This window comes from Anthonomus grandis, chromosome 2, assembly GCF_022605725.1.
Source record: "Anthonomus grandis grandis chromosome 2, icAntGran1.3, whole genome shotgun sequence".
NCBI classification, from domain to species: Eukaryota; Metazoa; Arthropoda; class Insecta; order Coleoptera; family Curculionidae; genus Anthonomus; species Anthonomus grandis.
The window spans coordinates 48449305-48467670 of NC_065547.1; the positions used below are offsets into that span (position 1 = coordinate 48449305).

At 31.8% G+C, this 18366-nt stretch overlaps 1 protein-coding gene across 1 annotated transcript in view; it reads left to right on the plus strand.

Moving 5' to 3' along the window:
• LOC126747451 (uncharacterized) overlaps window positions 1-18020 on the plus strand; it is a 54551-nt gene extending 36531 nt beyond the window's left edge. The window contains exons 18-24 of the mRNA XM_050456111.1: window positions 264-842; window positions 2263-2475; window positions 2531-2718; window positions 2771-2942; window positions 17327-17496; window positions 17545-17731; window positions 17786-18020. Of these exons, the coding sequence (XP_050312068.1) occupies window positions 264-842; window positions 2263-2475; window positions 2531-2718; window positions 2771-2942; window positions 17327-17496; window positions 17545-17731; window positions 17786-17940 (1664 nt within the window). The 3' untranslated portion in view covers window positions 17941-18020. The remainder of the gene's footprint in view (window positions 1-263; window positions 843-2262; window positions 2476-2530; window positions 2719-2770; window positions 2943-17326; window positions 17497-17544; window positions 17732-17785) is intronic.
• Window positions 18021-18366: the final 346 nt, after the last annotated feature.

Here is an 18366-nt window from a genome sequence, read left to right on the forward strand (position 1 = left end):
ACATTTATTTTGAGTATAAATATTAAAATCTAGCAAAATAAGATTTATTGTTTTCAATAGATGTTAAGCATATTTAATCCGTTTCCAAAATTTTAAATTGCAATATCTCAAAACTCGAAGTTTTAAGATACGTTACTTTTACATTGAGGGTGCGACATGTCTGCCTCTTATTTCTTTAAGACTTTTAAAATTTACTGCGCATAGTATTTTTCTTGGATAGCTGATTATCCTTTGACTTTCTACGAATCTTCTAAAAATTTCAGGTATCCAATCAACTATCGGATCCGGATGCATAATGAGATTTCTAGACTTGGAAAAACTCACCACGGTATTTCTGAAAAACCTTCCTATACTGGGCAAAAGTGAATTTACCATCCACAAAATAAATTTATCAAGAAACCTGTGTCCTAGAGCCAGAGAACCGAAATGTGTCATGCCGGTACCCAAAGCGGTTCCTAGAGCAGCTGGCCTAAAACTGGTTCTACCGGGAAAGAAAATCATAAGAGGCAGCATTAGCCAGGAAGATCCGCGATTTGGAAAAGGACCGAATGTGATGAGCGCTCCGATAGCTGTGGTCGCATTAACCATGTCGCTTATACATAAACCAGAAACGTGGGCCAGACCTATTATTGATGATATTGTGGTTTTGGGATCTGAACTGTACGAGGATAGCGTCAACGAGCTCGGTTTTGATTTTAATCCTTGGGAAGACACCCTGGATATATACAGGGTGAAAAGGGATTATAAGTTAGGAGTGGTAAAGGCGAATTGCGAATTGAGACCTACCGATCAACGGGGTTACATTGATAATAAGGAATCTGGAATGCAGAATTTAAGACAAGGTTAGAATTTGGAAAATTCATAATTTATCTTTCTCGTTTTATTAAAAATCAAAAAAGATTTAGCAAAAGCAGACGGTCTTTAAATCCGTATACTAGAAATCCAGATATTGACATTTTTCGCACTGGAATGCCTGGAATAAATAAAATAATTTGTCTCTTATTGACGATTAAATATCTTGATTTCTAGCGACTAAAATGTTGTAATTATTGATTTTTAGGAAACTCCAAAGGCTCTTGAAGCAACTACTAAAAAAATCATTGAAATCTGTACACTAGAAATCAAAATATTGACATTTTTCGCACTGGAATGCCTGGAATAAATAAAATAATTTGTCTCTTATTGGCGACTCAATATCTTGATTTTTAGCGACTAAAATGTTGTAATTATTGATTTTTAGGATACTCCAAAGGCTCTTCAAGCAACTACTAAAAAAATCATTAAAATCTGTACACTAGAAATCAAGATATTGACATTTTTCGCACTGGAATGCCTGAAATAAATAAAATGATTTGATCTTGATTTCTAGCAACTAAAATGTTGTAATTATTGATTTTTAGGAAACTCCAAAGGCTCTTGAAGCAACTACTAAAAAAATCATTGAAATCTGTACACTAGAAATCAAAATATTGACATTTTTCGCACTGGAATGCCTGGAATAAATAAAATAATTTGTCTCTTATTGGCGACTCAATATCTTGATTTTTAGCGACTAAAATGTTGCAAATATTGATTTTTAGGATACTCCAAAGGCTCTTGAAGCAAGCACTAAAAAAATCATTAAAATCTGTACACTAGAAATCAAGATATTGACATTTTTCGCACTAGAATGCCTGGAATAAATAAAATAATTTGTCTCTTATTGGCGACTGAATATCTTGATTTTTAGCAACTAAAATGTTGTAATTATTGATTTTTAAGATACTCCAAAGGCTCTTCAAGCTACTACTAAAAAAATTATTGAAATCCGTACACTAGAAATCAAGATATTGACATTTTTCGCACTGGAATGCCTGGAATAAATAAAATAATTTGCCTCTTATTGGCGACTAAATATCTTGATTTTTAGCAACCAAAATGTTGTAATTATTGATTTTTAAGATACTCCAAAGGCTCTTCAAGCTACTACTAAAAAAATCATTGAAATCTGTACACTAGAAATCAAGATATTGACATTTTTCGCACTGGAATGCCTGGAATAAATAAAATAATTTGTCTCTTAATGACGACTAAATATCTTGATTTCTAGCAACTAAAATGTTGCAAATATTGATTTTTAGGATACTCCAAAGACTCTGCAAGCAACTACTAAAAAAAAATTAATGAAATTCGTACCCTAGAAATCAAGATATTGACATTGTCCAAGATTTAGAGATTAAGGCATAATGGTTGATACGTCTCAAAACACACATCTTTGTTTAGGTATGGAACGATTCTTTGAAGAAAACACCCACGGCATATTAGTGACAGAGCCCTTAGTTCTTGGCTTTTGGGAACAAAAACAGGACGATGAAGAAACCTTCATATACATATTCGATCCCAATCCGAGAAGTTCAACGGGAATGCCCCTTTTTAGCGGAACAGCTTGTGCACTTTCATTTATTAATGCGAAAATGGCATCTGATCATGTTATTGGTATCAAACTTGATTTTGTAAATAAACTCTTAGTAACAGAATTTTTTTTTGAAAGGTTGTATTATGGATCCGTTAGCTCGCCTAGGAGAATTCGTACTGGTTCCAGTAGAAATTGTGGTGGGAAATATGAGAACTCATAAGAAACCTGTAATGGATAAATCGCCAACCAGAAGCAGCATAAACACTTTACCACGGTGCTCGAAACTGGTTGCGTCAGAGCAAAAACGGAAATTACGGAAATTGGTAAATATTTGGATTGATTTTTTGATAACTTCTTTAATTTCTATCAATTTAGGCTGAAGAAGAACGAAAACGCAAAGAAGCCAAAAAGCAACAAATGATCGGCAGGAATGGTTACCATTTGAAAGGGACAGAAGCCATTTTACGTGGTTATAAGAGTCAGAATTCCGTATATTACGATCCGGAGTCTAGGAATAAGCAGGATATTCCCAACTGTATTGCATCAGGTAAATAATCACTCATATATCTTCTTTGTCAGGATCTACATCTATCCATCGTCTTGGAGATTGGTGTAAGGCTAACTTGCTGGCACTCAGTGTTTCTAAGACAAATATACTAACATTTAAGTGTTAGTTGCCGGTCTCCACTTTAAATTCTGAACCTTAGAATATTGAATACACTAGAATTAACATTGGCTGCTTTGGATTGAGCGCAACATTTACACAGAGGGCAGAAAGGATATTTTATCAATAAACATGCTTAGTATTCCATGTTGCCAGTGATTACTCAATTTTAACAGAAGAAAATAAAGTGACATAATAAATTATTATAATTAGCAGAAACTGAGTTGCATTCTTTATTATAAAGCAGAGAAAAGAGTGAAACTCGTTTAATAACCGAAACTATTTTGTACTATATTTTTACACTAAACACTAATAATAATTAATATTTTTAATTTGGATTCTTTAAATCGTCAAATTTTCACAGATAACGGCAAAGCCGCAAATTTTGCCCAGAAATATTCTCGCGTTATAGATATTTGGCAACTGCGCTTGTTGTTTACTTTTGAATGGTGCACCTTTCCACAGTATAAAGAACAAGACAGTAGCGTTGATTGAATATTTGGGAAGATACGCAATCCTGTGTTAAAAAGTGTACCCGGTCGACTATCGGATTGCCGTTCAGTTTCGTGCACCGTGTGGTGCTGCCGCGAAGCGTCAAATCTGGGAACGATTTATTTTAGCTGTGTGGACTTGGATTTTGGCTTCTTTGAGTCAGGTTTTCAACGACGCTGGAATCTCCGGTTACGCGGCCGTGTTGGATATTTTTTTAAGATATGGGATGATGCTGCCAATTATGTTTTTATTATTTTTTTTGAACATACAACACGGTGTCATTTATGTGGTGGTCAAGTGATAAGTGATATACTTAAGGGTGGAGGCATATTGAAATTTCTTAAAAGTTAAATTTTATAAACAAATAATTACTTACCAAAATATGTTTTTGAGACAAAAATTAATACAAAAATATATATAAAAAGCTATTTTTACAAAATTACCAACAAAGTTTAATACAAGTTATAATTCCAACAAACATTGTTTCCTTCATTTTGTGTTCAAGAGGGTCAAGTTTTTAAATAAAAAGCCCGTTGCACTTAATTAACTAAAAACTAATATACAAAAAATATGTGGAACAAATTTTAAGATATAAGTAGGTTTCACGTAAATATTATAAAGAATAATTGAAATAATTCATAAGACTTAATACCGATCATAATATAACTTCTTGATCAATAATTTTTTGTAAAAAGTAACCCATTTTGTCATGTGATTCCATATCTGAAAAATGTGCAGCGTAGTGACATCTGTAAAGTAAGGGGTTGTGAGTGAGGATGTTAATAGAAATTGAAAATAGGCCACATTTTAAGTTTTAAGCGACACAGGAAAATTCTCAATTACCAGTTGTTACAACTATACTTAAAACTATAAAAAGATACCTAGTAACAAAAAAAAAACATTTTGTTTAAAGACCCCGCATCACGGTTATACAGGACGTCAATAGAGGTGGAATAATTAGAGGAAAGTTGAGCAATATAGTGTCCTTTTATAATAAAATCTAAATACTTCCTAAATTTTGCAAAAAACTGAAATTTGGCAAAATCATTTTATTTTTTTCTGGCGTTATTTCAAAATATATGACAAAAACATTTATTAAATGAATAAATTATTGTGACCACTTTTTCTCGCCTATACGATGACACCTTTAAAATTTAAAATACGACGTTCTGTCTTTAAAGAGCCATCATCAACTTTGTTTTTCTTTGTCGGCGCTATATTGACCATTTGCAGTTTAACGACGCGGAAATCTTTGGCCGCCCGGCCGTTTTGTTATTTTTTTAAGACAAGGGCGATGATGATAACAGCGCTTTTATTTATTTTGTTATTGCCGATATTTAAATGCGCTGTGATCTCGCATAAATAACTATAAAGATAGTTATAGATAAATGTGGTGGTTAAGTAATGTATGAATGTTTGAATAAGGGTTGAAATGTTTTGAATAAGGGTGTAACAACACTATAAAATATCGAAAATAGGCCACACTTTAATTTGCAATACAGGGAAACACTTAATTACTAATTCTTAAAACTAGAAAAAGTTAATAAGAAAAAAAAACAAATATTTTGTTTAACAGTATGAAGGGTCTCATCGCGGTTATACAGGATGTCCAAAATAAGGATGAGCAATAAATGGTTTAATTAGGCGAAAGTTGCGCAATATAAATGCAATGATTGAATAAATGCAATCTAAAAATTGGAAAAATGCCAAATACTTCCTAATATTCAGGAAAAATGTGAAATTTGGCAAAATGGTTTTTTTATTTTTTTCTGGCGTTATTTGAAAATATAAAATAAAATCATTTATACATTGTTGTAAACGCTTTCTCTCATTTACAAGTTAACATCTTTAACTTTTAAATACGACGTTTAATAACTTGCAGTTTTGAATAACCCTTTTACAACAAGAATTACTTTTTCAACGAGGTAATTTTTAGTGAGTAGTTGGAATCATCCCTATTAAATATTATATACCTCTCTCTCTTTTAAATACAATTTCGAATTTCAAAAAATTCAAAACATACTTTATTCATAAATACATGATACCTACTTGTTGACATGGTACTTCTATGATATAAAATAGGCACATTAATCGACATATTACTAACACATAATTTAAAAACAATACACAATAGTGGGTTCAACATACTAGTATAAACACAAAATGTATTTTCAATTTCAAAGCAAGACGACTTAAAAATTTTTTAGAGTAACATCACAAATTCTAACCTTTACATCTTTACTAAAAACTAATTATATACGATTGGCCTGTTCCTAATTATCTTAAAAAAATTCTAATGCTATAAAAATACTTGCTTTTAAGATGTTTCGTTAAGAACTTTTTAAAGCGAGGAGAACTTCTAGAGACTTTTATGACATTTGGAAAATGATTAAACATTTTTATGCTCAAGTAAATAAGAGAGTTCTTAGTTCACTTTTCGGGATGGGCATTGGAATATTGTATTCTTTTCTGATATTATAACGTTTTAAGGAGCCATTATTTTGAAGATACAATTTATATTTTTTTATATATTAGGCAAGCAGACTCAACAATAAACAAGCAACACAAGGAAAGTATCTTTAAATAGGGGTCTGCATGTCCTGTGGAGATTTATGACACATATATTTAATGGCTCGTTTTTTAAAAACAAACATCGAGTCAAAAAGCCGTTTACTAATGCAACTCCAAAATGTTATTCTATACTGTAGGTATTTTTGTATGAAAGTAAGTTCCAACTTTCGACAAAAAAAAATAGACGTTTTTGCAGATATCAATCTCAGTTCATTTAAAACCACTCTAACAGCATAACATCGTCTAGCCAGTTTTTGCCTCCTGACATATCTCCATAAAACTTACGTTTATGATCGATAACAATTCGAAGAAATCTGTTAAAATTATTCACTTCCAATTCTTTCTTGTGAATCATGAACTGCTCTGAACATAAAAACTTAACAATTTAGTCTTATCTATGTTTAAAGACAACAAATTAGCATCAAATCACTGTTTAATCATTAATAAATCTTTAGAAATTGTTTTTGTTAATGTGCTTTTATTATTGTCTGCCCATAAGATAGTGGTGTCATCTGCAAAAATAGTGAAGAATCCTCTTATCTGGAGAAACGCCAGGTCATTTATATACAATAGAAATAAAATAGGACCGAGAAACGAACCCTGCTTACTACACAAAGTTCAGACAAACTGCCATTTGGCCAAACAAACTTTTTTTTGTCTAACAAAACAAAATTTTAACCATTCTAGAGCAACTCCCTTAAACCCATATCTAGAAAGCTTATCGAGCAATTTCCATGGTTGACACAGTCAAAGTCTTTAGAGAAGTCGCAGAATACCGCTGCAGCAAAGTGACCTTCTTCAAGCTCAAATATAATCTCTCCAGGAATGAAAACATTACTCGACATTCATTTAATATGTTATTTTTTTTATACTATTCGTACTTCTTTTCTACCATTCGTACTATAACCAGTTTCTCAATAACTTTAAAGGCTTTTTAGGCTTTATTTTTATCTTTTTCATGAATGAATTTCATCATGAAAACAATTATTGAAAATACTTAAAACACTAAAGACCATAAACATAATATATTGATTTAAAATTTTCTTAAAGTAAAAAAAAGAAAAAGAGAAAATGGCTCTCATAGACATGAAGAGACCGTATTTTTAAGAGTTCGGATTGATTTTTGTAGATAAAATAGATAATTTTCTGTGAGGTTTATAAATAGATTTTTTTAAAGATTTTCTAATAAGATTTTGAGATTCCCATATTAGGTTGTTATAAATCAAAGTCTTAATTAATATACGCACACTGATTAATTTTGCCTAAAGGAGCCATCGTCTCACAAACTAAACACATTTACATATATCTATCTATTTGTGATTATGATATCCAAGAAAAATTTTTAACAACTACCAAATTGCAATACGGCAAACACGAACCTGTGCAAAAACTCTCCCACACGACTCGGATGATCGGCCGATTACTAATGAGAAGCGACGGACGAAATTATTTTCGCGCATACTGGAGAGAATCGCCATCTATTTTTCACGCATATTTGCGGTCACGCTTTAGCCCATAAGGTTGCGTATCTTCCCAAATATTCAATCAACGACAGTAGGTTCACTCTCTTGCGGCCGTTTGAAGTAGGGACTTCTAAACAGTGCCGACTTTTTTTACGCGGTCGTAAATCATTATTTAGTTTCGACGGCAATCCTTTATGATACGGGGGGTGTTTGAAACATTTTTAATAAGGAATATTTTCGTACATCGCGGCGGGCAGCGTGTAATATATGGAATTTTTTGAAATTAAAGGCACTTTGTATTATTGTTAAAATGAAATTGAAAGAATATTATTAAGTATCTCTTTTGAACAAATAACTGTAAGAAAAACACTTGGTAGATAGCTTTAAAATTAAGTTTATTAGAAGGTACACAATTAAATCTTAGCAGCTTTACGTTCCTTTCATGCTCTTTTCTTAACTGACCAAGAAACTACCTACCTAATATTACATACACTTAATTAATAATAACTTCGTTAATATACCTATTTTTTAAATATTTAATAAAATTTACATAATAATGTGATAACAACACTCAGCATATGGAACTCGGTAACAGTGAAATATAAAAAGGCAGTTAAATAAAAAAAACTTATTAAATGCCTAATTATTTGCTTTTTAAATAGGGGATGAAAGAAAAAACCACTAAAATTCAAATAAAACGAAAATAGGTGTTTTACAACCTAGAATTCATATAAATATGCAAAATAAATATAGTTTTACATTGTCATTACAAGATTATAGTATACATCAATATTTTGAAACTTAAACCCTTAAAAACCACCCTTAATGATGAAAAAAATGCAGTTTTAAGTATGGTTAGACAGTATAAGTGGTTAAAATTTATATCTTTCAAATGATTGCAATGCAACTAATAATAAATCGGATAGCTTTCACTATTAAAAACCACCACTAATTAACCACTAAATTAAATAATTTAGATAAAATACGTAACGTTTTACAAATTTTTTAAAATGGTTAATTTCATATTTTGTTTCTTATTCTTTTCTTTTATTTGTTCCTTAATCTGTCTGTTAGCAAATTTTATAGTAAAATATATTCGGACCCTAATATATAAAGATACAAAATAATCACAAGGAAAATATTCGCATGGGTGTACAAACGAAATATTTTTGAACAAATCTTTGAGATTTTTTCCAATATTATTTTGGATTGCCATTTTGTTAAACTTTTCTACAAAAATATTTTCTAAATTTATAATAAAGTCTACGATTTGTAAAGGAGGCGCATTTAACCCTCCAAATTGTTTAACTTTAGAATAAGCTTTCGACTTTAAAAATACTGTTGCTTCATTTTTTAAATTATGGCGGTCAATATAATTTAAACAGACTTCACACGAATGTTGTAACAAACTTTTTTTTAATAAGTAGCCAGTAACATAAACCAACGCATTACCATCAGTACTAGATATATCTCTATAATCACTTGTAAAAACTTTTAATGGATTCACCGTTGTTGGTTCTGGGATTATTTTTTTACACTTTTCTAATAGCTCAGGTGTTATTTCTAATAAAACTTTTATTATATTATCTATGCAATTTGCACCGTCAACTTGATTAAAATACTTAAGTGTAAATAATTTTTTAAATGCTCTTGAAAACTGTATTGATGTTGGATTTCTAGAATTACCACAACAATGTCTAATTTGCCCAAAAAAGTTTTCAATACAGTCTTGGTTTAGGTTTCTCGTAAGCAAAAATGTATACTTTTTAGATTTTAAGATTTCCCACAAGGCTTTAATGGAACTGATCGTTAATTTCCATCCGTATATAAAATGCATTTGTTTATTTAAACATTTTTCAACCCATTGTTCTTCGCCCGATTTTTTAATAATTTTTATGACCTGCAAATTATCAAACATAGATTCGATTTCATCTAGAAATTTCAATTGTTTTTCAGTGCCCATAAAAGCGTCAAAAATGTTTAAATGGCAAGAATTTAATAAATCAAATAAACTATTCATTGTTTTAATAAATTTCGCGGTAACACTTGCATCTGGTGGTAAAACCTTAAAATCTATATAGGTCTCAAGGGCAGCTGCTAACGAATGACTGAAGACTTGCGCCGCATATTTTACTTTCATTTTCTGAAAGTTGCCAGGATATAGATGTTCATTAGTCAACTTATGACAAAGTCTATATTCCTTTTTTTTGTCACATTCATAGAAAGTATCTAAATAACACTTTTTTGCTGTCCCTTCTGACAACCGGAAGTTGTAGGAAAAGAAATTATTTCTAGTAGATTTTAGAAGATGTGGTACATCAAACAAGTAAACAAGTCTTATATGATCTACAAAGAAGTAAATATTTTCTGGAGTAACTTTAAGAAGTTTAGTAACTAATTTTCTAAAATTAGATCCCTGATCTGAAACAACTCCAACCACGTTAAAGCCTATTGCACTTAATTTTTTGACACTTTCAAATAAATTTTCTTTAATCTCCTCCGAAGGTGCTGTGGAATTATAGAAAAAATATGCAATGGGTTGTTTCCAGTTACTGGCTATCCCACGCACCATAACTACTAACGCATTGGTTGCTATTTTTGTGCTATATGAATTATATGATTCCTGAAAACCCACTATTGCATTTCTTGATATGTCATAAAACAAATGTGATTTTAAGGTAATTTCGTCTAAACAAATGATGCAATCTTTCTCTTTTTCTTTAAATACTTTTATCCTAAGTTTAAGTAAACCAAATATAAATTCATTAAAACCTGGGTTTATCGTCCATTTTCTGGTAAAACGGTTAAGTGTGCTTTTTGAAGGTAACCTGTAAAATGTTGAAAATTGTTTGTATGCCTTGGGACCTAAGAAATAAACACTCAAAGCGAATTTCTTAAATTCATCAGTATACCTACAACCTCTTGGCGATTTTTTTAGTAAATTTAGCTGCATTTTTAATGCATTACACGATTGTTCTGAATAATTCTTTTCAAAATATTTATGAATATCTTCTATAGTTAATCCTGTTTCGAGTTCCATTTGGCATTTTCGTTTTTTTGATGATGTACAAGGTGTTGCAGCTTTTTTCAGTGTTTTCGTTTCTTCCTTTAATTTTCGTTTTCTTGGAGTATTGGCTGAGAGGGCCAATACGGTTTGTGTAGATTTATCTAAAATTTACAATAAATATTATATTGACGATTCAGTTAAAAAACAGAAACACCCTGTGTTTGTACTTGTTTTTTAAGGAAAGTTCAAAAAACTGCAGCAAAAGGAAAATATTTGCGCCATTATTGATGTATAATTTTTCAATTAAACCGTCCTTTTTATACTAGGTTTTTTTTTTCTTCAAGTAGCTTAAATCTAATATATTTCACCTTTTTAATGTAGATTTATAGGTTGAGTAGATATTTACTTTTAATAAGAACGGAAGAAGTAAAAATCAAATCAATAATAAGACAGAATTAACAGATTGTTACCATAAAAAAAGTTTTAAAGGAACATAAAGAATATTTATTTCCCTCTTTTTTTTAATATGTAATAACTTTTATAAATACATGCCTCAAAAATTATTTAACTTATATACATAAATTTGTTATTATAAAGTATTAATAGTAAAAATAATAATGGTGATATTAATTATAACTTTTGACGAAATTTGAATATATAAATGTAATTTCATTTAAAAAATGCTTACATTCATATCGAAAGTGGGAGGTTTTTAATTCAAATTGCCCGATTTTAAATTTTTTTTGGACAAAAATCATCGTATGGCTTTTTTTTTTAATGTAAATGGTTCAAAATGTCAAGAATTGAACGTTGTGCCTAAATTTTTTGTTATTATACATACCTCTAGCAAAAGCGTCTGTTTGGATAGAAATATCTTTGTAGCATGAACTAATATCTAGTTTATGTTCGGTGACCTTTCCTAGTGTATTAGTATTAAAAGGAGGTTTTGAGTGGTTTCAGTGCGTTTTTTCAATTAATATTAAGACTAAAAACTCCCTTTTGCTAAAAAATGATAAAGAAGTCTGAAGTGTGTCACATATATTGGGAAAAAGGAATTTCAAATCGTTTCTTTCACAGGCGAGTTAGGTGTCAATGGTGTCATCCTTCTAGGTTATAATATTATAAAAGACCGCATATTTGTAAAGTATCTATTAAGTATATTGGATACCAATATATTAATTAAAATGTGTAATTAAGTATATTACTATAATCTAGCAAATTTGTTGCTTATTCGAACCCGAAATTCCGCAAAATTAATCTGTGCAAAAATGAAGGTAGTGTCTGGTTGATATCCAGCAACCAAAATCGAGAACGGAGCATATGTCGTTTTCCAGCAACATTTATAGTCCGCGCTTACTGTATAATGTGTATAATACTGTACAATATAATGCCCGTATGTCCCGGAATTCCAAAGAAGTTTTAATATTTTTTTTGTCTAGATATTAACCCATTAGTGCCCAAAGTTAATTTTTGTTTTATTTTTAAATTATAATTAGAAAAAATACCTTATTATGAGTCTAATAAACATAAAAAAATGTTTTTTAAGTTTTAATTCATTATAAGGCTTTGTTTTAGGGCGTCCCTTTACAGGGACATCGGCGGTCAGTTTCATTGTATCAGATGCCCAATATTATCGAATCGTATGTCATGTAATGGTCGAGGCACTCTGGTTTTTCCTTGCAGGGGTTTAGTACCAAAACTTTTCAAAAAACTTAGCGATATGTATCGTCGAAACGCCAATAAACTAACAGAGTCAGGATGATTTGTTTTCAATTTTCGCATAAGTAACCAAGCATTCACAACAGATACATCTAATAAATATAAGACTAGTGGCCAATACCATCTCCTTTGTCGAAATATTGATCTATAAGCCGCAACAAGACCATCCCATTTGTCCACACCACCCAAATATTTATTATAGTTGGCTACTATTTTTGGCTGAGGAACGGTCCTCTTAGATCGGGTGACCCTGTCCCAACGAAGTGTGTTAGTTACTTCAGTGGTTTCAAAATTGGATGCAACAGAAACAACTTTATTATCTTTCCAGTGTACGAGCATGCTGGTGTCATTTCGATAATACTTATAGCTTCCCCTTTGCTGATTATTCCATTCCTTCTTAGTTTGTACCGGACATTTCTCTAAGCGATTATATCTTATTGTGCCTGTGGCACAATAATTGTTTTTCGATAAATAGTCAAAGAGAGGAAGGCCTGTAAAGTAATTATCCATAAAAATTTTATAACCCTTACCTGAAGGTAATTCGACTTGCTCTAGTAAAGATAGTATTACATCTCCACCCAAACCAAATTTCTTTTCTTTTTCTTTGTTTGGCTTTTTTCCGGTATAAATCTCAAAACCATACATGTATCCGCTACTCGAACAAATAGCCCAATTTTTGTAGCAAAATCTTATGGGCTTATCCTGAATGTATTGCTTGGCATAATGTTTTCCATAATATGGCACCATGCTCTCCTCAATGGATAAATGCTCATCAAAGCTATTGTGTGTTCTAAAATTCAGGTTTAGATGATCTATCAAGGGTCTCAATTTATAAAGCCTGTCGTCTTGGGGTAATTTTAAATTGTCATTAAAGTGAATATAATTTAGTAGTTTCAAACCGATTTCGATGCATGCTGTTTTGTAATATTTTTGGGATATCTTCTTCACTCGACCAATAGAGTCTTCTGTTTGGATATTTTCCATATCCCGATAAAAGAAACGCTCCTAGTACCACATGCAGTTCGTCCAGAGTAAAATTTAATTCTACATTTTTCTGCCGTGCATACCTATTACTTTCCGTAAAAATCAACGTCAAAAGTTCTTCATTGAAAAACAATTTGAAAAAATCAATCGGGGTAGTTGCATTTTTTGCATCCTGTGAGGGTTCACTAGGGTTACAGACAATCAAAAGGTCACTATTATTTACTCGGCCAGTATCAGGATCAGGCTCCCGCCATCTTGATTTTTGATACGCGTACTCTGTTTGTTGCTTCGCATTGTTATTGCCTTTTAAGTTTTTCTGAAGGACAGATAAGGGCAGTAAATCTTCAGGGTCAGAATCGTCTCTTCTTCTTCCTCAAATACAATGGACTCGCGTCGTATTTCGACGGCCGCCCAATATTTATGTTTATGGACCTACAGTTTTTCGTGGGTTCCGAACCACAATGTTTTGTTTTCATAAGACAAACACAAACAACCATGCCCATGCCGGGATTCGAACCCGAGACCACACGATTGCATCGTGAACGCTTTGCCCACGGTGCTACCGGGGTCGGCAATCGTCAGAGTCATTTACATAAGCTATTTCACATTCCTAAGATAGGAGTCCGCGAGGTAGGTGATTTATATTCGCTGCATGCTCGTCGTCAGAATAGTCGCTATCAACTTCGGTCTCATTTCCATCATCTGGAGGTAAAATATAGATATTAGATTCCGGCAAGTCGTCATCCTCCTCTAACCAGTCCATTAATTTTCAATGACTTGATTGAGTCACTTACTTGTCATAGGCTGGCTTTTGCCGATGATTTGAAGCTATATTTAAATGTATATGGTTTGGAGGATTGTGTTTTTCTTCAGAACTGTCTAAATACATTGGAGGTATGGTGCGCTGTTAACAGGTTAGGCTTGAATGTGACTAAATGTAGTGTGGTCAGTTACTCTAGATCAAAAACACCCTTAAATTTTAATTACTTTATTAATGATACTATTTTGAGTAGATTAGAGCAAATTAATGATTGATAATGACTTGGTATCACCTTTGACTCTGAATTTACATTCATTCCACACTTCAACAACATAGTCAACTCAGCCCTGAGAAGGCTTGGGTTCATAATTAGAAGTTCTCAGAGTTTTACTTTGAAATCTACATTAAGACTGCTTTTCTGTTGCTTTGTGAGATCAAAACTGGAGTTTGGCTGCGTTATATGGAACCCGCTCTATCAGAATCATGTTGGTCTCCTTGAATCTGTTCAGCGTAGATTTGCTAAGTTTTTGGCCTTCAGGCAGGATGGCATATATCCGGTAAGAGGGTTTGATCATCGGCAACTATTGGAACGCTTCAATCTACATCCGTTACAACTCAGAAGAATGATCTTCTCTGTAAAATTCCTGCATGGGTTACTGAATGGATTCATTGATAGTCCTGTACTTCTTTCCGGTGTACGTTTCATGGTGCCTAGGCTTAATGCTAGACATCCCCTAACATTCTTTCTGCCAAGGCCTCATACTAACATCCTGTTGAAATCGCCACTATATACAATATGCGCTATATTTAATCGGATCTGTCTGATCTCTCCGGTTCATGTGATTGTCGATATCTTGGTGGATCATTACTCTTGGGATTAAGACCCGTGTGTTTAAGTTATAGTTAGTAGGTATATTATTCCAGTTAATTTAATTTTGTTGAATATGTGATTATCTTGTTAAACTTTTATAATTGGGTTTTTATATCATATTAATAGTTATTTGTTCTAATTTTTTAGATAACTTTTGAGATTGTGATTTACTTTACTTTTTTCCTTTTCTTTTCATTCTTTTAGGTTTGTTTGTGTGTGTTTTTTTTAACTATATTTTTCATTGTTTTGCAACTGTTTCCTATTATTGGGCAAGTTGCCTGTTGGAAATAAAGGCTTATTATTATTAGTTGAGCTAAGGTCAATCTGCAATAAAAGAGACATATAGCGCTTAGCGTCCCTTATAAGGGACACAACATATGTAGTAACGAATTTTCCACGTTACATGTTACAAAATCAGGGATTCGATGACCTTTACTATTTTCTTTGAACATTATTTATAAAGATTCAATTAGTAATTAATGCGGAAAATGTTTATTTACACATACATAAAATAAAACTTACCCTTGACTCCTAGTAGAGTACATGGAGGGATCCATTTTCAATAACACATAAATAATTTCGCGGGAAATAGAAAACAAAAACACCTGACACGTCGAATCAAGTCTGCTAAATACGCTTTGCAACTCAAGTGCTCGATGTATCTCCACTTTTTTTTTATTGCAAGGAATTTGTCGGTCCCTTATAAGGGACGCTAGGTATTAATGGGTTAACAATTGATAACTAAATCGGTTTATAGCGGGTATAAACTGCGACAAACTAAGGAAATTAATTAAAAGGTTAACTTCCATAGGATTTGAATTAAACTTTTTTCTGTAATATATAATAAATATCTAAACGGATTTGAGATGGTTGCAAACCTCTACAAACGAAAGTTTTTTGTTTAAAAATTATTGAGTTAGATGTTATAAACGGCTATAACCGCCAAAGGATATGAATAAAACTTTTCCTTACAGCCGTTAGGAGTTCTAACAATTCATTAATTTTTTACCAAAAAATTTTTGTTTGTAGAGGTTTGCAACCATCTTAAATGCGTTTAGATATTTATAATAGAAACAAGATTAATACTAATCCTTTGAAAGTCTTTTTCATTTCTTTAACATTCGAGTTTTTAAGTCATTTTTACAAAAAAGCTTTAGTTTGTAGAGATTTATAACCACTATAAATCGATTTAGTTGTTGATTGTTAACATCTTGGCCAAAAAATATTAAAATTTCTTGGGAATTTCAGCAGATACGGGTATTATATCGATTAAATAACAGCGGGCGCGGACTATAAATAGGTTGCTGGCAAACGACATAATATGCTACGTTCTAGATTTTTGGTTACTGCATATCGATCGGGCACTAGCTTTACAGATATGAAAAAATATCTAGAAAAACAACACAAACTGGCAAGTATTTCGAATACTTGCATGGTAAACATAGAGGTATTCTACGTTGCCAAGTTGCTTTTTTTTCATCAACTTTTTTGTTAGGAATTTTTTTTTATTCTAAAAAAGTATATATTATTAGTCGGCAAATAAACGAAACTTTTAAAAAATACACTTTATACCTGTTACAAAATACAACACATTAAAAAAATATGTAGTGGATTAAGAAAATTATATATTGAATGAAAAATTGGAGAGTCGATTTGCCATCATTGTCTGAGAGATGGTGAACTCAAACAACCTCGCCTATGGTTTACAGCTAGGCTTATTCTAGGCATTCAATGTTCTAACTTAGTTGCTATGCTGTGAGGCTGGTAGTCGACTCTCATCTATGACATGGCATAGTTAGTATAGTTGCTAATAACCCTAATTTTACGAGAAGTTCTTATAATGTACCTTTGTTTGCTTATATCTCGCTCAACATTAACAAAGAATACCTTAATTTATTTCAGTTTGAAATTTTTTAACGATCTTTATTCTTCGATTAGAAAAATTAAACGCAAGAATAAATTTGTATGGGAATTAAAGCGCTTGGTGCTGGGTAAGGCTTACTATAGATTGTCAGAGTATTTAGTGGATAATTTTCAGCTTCGACTTATTTTTTTTAAACCTTGTATTTTTTGTAAAAATATGTGCTTTTGTTTTATTTAATTAGTTTATACCTACTTTATGCTTTGTTTAAAACAATGTTACTTGTTCAAACAATAAAACTTTCTTTCTTATTCTATATGTTTGAGAAAGTTTTTGAATTAAAGATCTTGGTGCACTCATTACGAACCAACAGATGTTTTGGATTCATCCATCCTGTGAAGCTTTTGGATACTTACACTTTGACTCTTCTGAGATTCTTGTCATCTAACATATAAATTGGATGGAAACTTCCATCCTTCTTTTCCTTGGAAATCTTCTGTTTATAATATACACAATTAATATTTGAATATTATTTTCAGTGGTAATGCATTCTGTTTTGTCCATCGAAGACTGGAACTATCGTCACATCGATCTAATCCTTGACACTGGAGATCAGCTCTACATCGATTCTTACATCGCTTATGGTCCAACCGATCCAAAGTTGGGAATGGAAAACATCGTCAGAAAATTCTTTATGGGAACTTTAGAGGTAAGACTGCTTAAGCCATTTTATATAGTTTAAAATAACATATTTTAGGTTCATGTTACCATTTACAAGCCCATTATAACAGAGGTATTTACTACCAGTAAGCTTACCATGGTACTAGAGGCTTTCTTTCAGCAAGAGACTGTATGTGTATTGAATTTTAGTCAGCTATGGGTCTCCGTATTCTTTAAAGGCGGCTTCTTTTATTTGTTTGATCCTCATGAAAGAGATATGGAAGGTAAATCAGCTGCATTGAACCTATTAAAAGCCATTAATCTATATTACGTTTTAGGTAATATACCTAAAAGTGGCCAAGAAGGTACTGCAGTGGTGGTTCGGTTTGATAATATAAACGCGATGGCTTTGAAGATTATTAATAATCTTGGAGGAAACACAGATCAAACAGAAACATTCTCCTTATGGATAATTTCAGTGGAATCAAAGTGATTGTTAAATTGTGTTGTCTAGGTTTAGGTTACAAACCGGTTTATTAATAAAGTGTGCCTACGTTTTCGTGTATAAGCAGTTCATTTCTTTATATCTAAGAAGACTCATTTTTTGCTAATCAAATAATTGAAAACCATTATTACCATTGCCGTGGAACGATGGGCAGTTTGTTTGTTTCCAACATCCCTGATGCAATGATGCCAAATGCTTATGTAAAAAGGGCAAAAAAACACACTTTATAATATTATAAGAATTGGTTACTTATTTTGACAGGGGAAAAATAATACTACTGTTCCTCTTTAATAAAATATGAACCATTTTTTTTTCACACAATATGATAAGAATTAAAATCAAATTTTGAATTTTGAATACAGGTGCAACGGTGGATTCCGCATTTTTTTCAGAATGTCAAGCAGCGAATTTGAG